General features: G+C 63.1%; 1 protein-coding gene across 1 annotated transcript; it reads right to left on the bottom strand.

Moving 5' to 3' along the window:
* Positions 1–939: 939 nt before the first annotated feature.
* LOC124697841 (probable polyol transporter 6) lies at positions 940–1,498 on the bottom strand. The gene is made up of 2 exons (XM_047230374.1): positions 1,395–1,498; positions 940–1,339 (listed from the first exon to the last, which is right to left on the bottom strand). The coding sequence occupies exons 1-2, from the start codon at positions 1,496–1,498 to the stop codon at positions 940–942; spliced, it is 504 nt and encodes a 167-aa protein (XP_047086330.1).
* Positions 1,499–1,982: the final 484 nt, after the last annotated feature.

The following is a 1,982-nucleotide window of genomic DNA, read 5'->3' as shown; positions in this document are numbered from 1 at the left end:
CGGGCACCAGGTTCACCTGCTGCGGTGGCGGAGCAGCACTCGAGCGCGGCGGAGGAGGAGGGGCGCCGAGCGCCACATCACCAGCCACCGGCGCCGTGCACTGACGAGCCACATGGAACTCGCTCTTGCAGAGCAGACAACGGCGCTTACCCTTGCACATGCCGGCGACATGGCCGGCTCTGCGCAGTTGAAGCAGAGCCCGGCAAGGCCAGCCGGCACCCCATCCGGCACCGCCGGCGACGGGAGCGGGCTACGGTAGCGCTGGAGCTTCGGCTGCGGCCCCCGACGGTCGCCGAGCCCGAGCCGCGAGCCAGACGCCAAACCCCGCGACGACTCCGGGTGCCTCACCACTGAAGCCAACTGACGAATAGCTTGCGGGCGCTGGTTCACCGAGCCACCATGATGCGGATCCACAGGGGAGGGCTCACGCAGCGGACTGGGCGAGCCGTCCCTGACCACGTCGGAGTAGGAGCGCCTCGAGGAGGACTCCGAGGAGGCCAGCTCCTCCTCCTCCTCCTCCACCATATCTGACCACCGGCGGGATCTGGGTGCACTTTCCTCTCCCATGGTGCTGCGCCGCGGAGGAGAAGGCCAGGAGGGAAGGGGGAAGAGCCGGGAGGGCGGCGTCGGGGAGATGGGCCGCGGGGAAGGGTGGCCGCCGCCGCCAGGGTGGCGGGCGACGGGCGAGCGGAGGGTCGCCTCACGCTCTCACTCTCTCACTCTCTCACGCTATTTCTCGGGCAAGCGCTTTGGTGGTTGAACCATCTGGATTGGCTCTTGGCTTATATTTGTATTTGTACGATGAAAAGCTTTGGCACGGAATTTCGGGAGCTACACTAGGCTCGTGTTTAAGTTAAGGCAAACAACACCGCGCGTGTTTCCAACGAGACATTGCATCATAGGATAGCTCTGGATGCATTGTGGTGCCCGGTTGATCGGTCATCTCATTTCTGTGTGCTTGAATACATGAAAAGGACCGTGTAGGTTGTGTCGTCGCTCGCGCCACCCCTGTCTGAACACTTCCTCGATCTCCTCGAGCGGCCGGCCTTGGGTTTCCGGGCAGAAGAAGTAGAAGAATGTGGCCGCTCCGACTGACAAGAATCCGAAGAGGAAGAAGGCGCCGCCCATGGTGATGGCATTGGAGAGGGAGATGAAGGTGAGGGCAACAGTTGCGTTGGCGACGCGGTTGAAAGCCACACCGACGCTGACACCCTGCGCGCGCAGCCGGAGCGGGATGACCTCGGAGCTGTAGGCGCCTGTGATGGGCCCCAAGCCAATGGAGAAGGAGGCCACGAACGTGAACACCGAGGCGATGGCCGCCACTGGGCCACGGCACGTCCTGGTTGGGCTTGGAGTGCTCGATTACGGTGAGGCTTAGGCCAAGGCAGGAGAGCGAGACAATGACGCCGGCGAGGCTGGAGAGGTATAGGCCACGGCGGCCGACACGGTCGACGAGGAGGATGGCGGTGAGGATGAAGACAGTCTTGGCCAGACCCATCCCGATGTTGGCGGCGAGGATCTCGTTCGTGCTGGCGATCCCGACGGCCTTGAAGACCCGCGCGCTGGACGGTCAACACCGAACCAAGACTCGTCGTCGCGGCAAATTGACCCTTGCCCGCCGAGCAAACCAAAGGCGTGGAGGCGAACCGCGAACGACACGTACCTGCTGCGCGGCCGAGCAACCAAAAGCGTTTGGAAAACTCGCGAGAGGAACCAATCCAACGCTTTATCTCTTTCTCTCCATCTCTCTCAGATAAAAAAAAACAGAGTCTCTGTCTCTCCAATCTCCATCCCCTCCCTTCTCTTCTTTCTATCGCGCACCCTCCTCCTCCTTTCTCTCCGCCGCTCACCGCCTGCGCCATCCCACCCTCGCCCCCAGACCAAGCCTCTCCGCTCACAAGCGCTCACCTCGCCCACTCGAAACCCTCCCGGCGCCGCTTCCACGCGCCCGCCTCCAATCGCGCGCCATCGCTATTCCCTAA

The sequence above is a fragment of the Lolium rigidum genome, chromosome 3, assembly GCF_022539505.1.
Source record: "Lolium rigidum isolate FL_2022 chromosome 3, APGP_CSIRO_Lrig_0.1, whole genome shotgun sequence".
In the NCBI taxonomy this organism is placed as follows: Eukaryota; Viridiplantae; Streptophyta; class Magnoliopsida; order Poales; family Poaceae; genus Lolium; species Lolium rigidum.
Note: the sequence above shows the minus strand (reverse complement) of the source record. Positions and strands in the feature narration are given on the sequence as shown.

Excerpts from the sequence above, each read along its gene's own strand:
- LOC124697841 (XM_047230374.1), bottom strand. The coding sequence starts at position 1,498 with ATGGGTCTGGCCAAGACTGTCTTCATCCTCACCGCCATCCTCCTCGTC. Across the intron at positions 1,340-1,394 it reads CTCGCCGGCGTCATTGTCTC|GACGTGCCGTGGCCCAGTGG; the intron begins GCTCTCCTGCCT and ends AAGCCCAACCAG.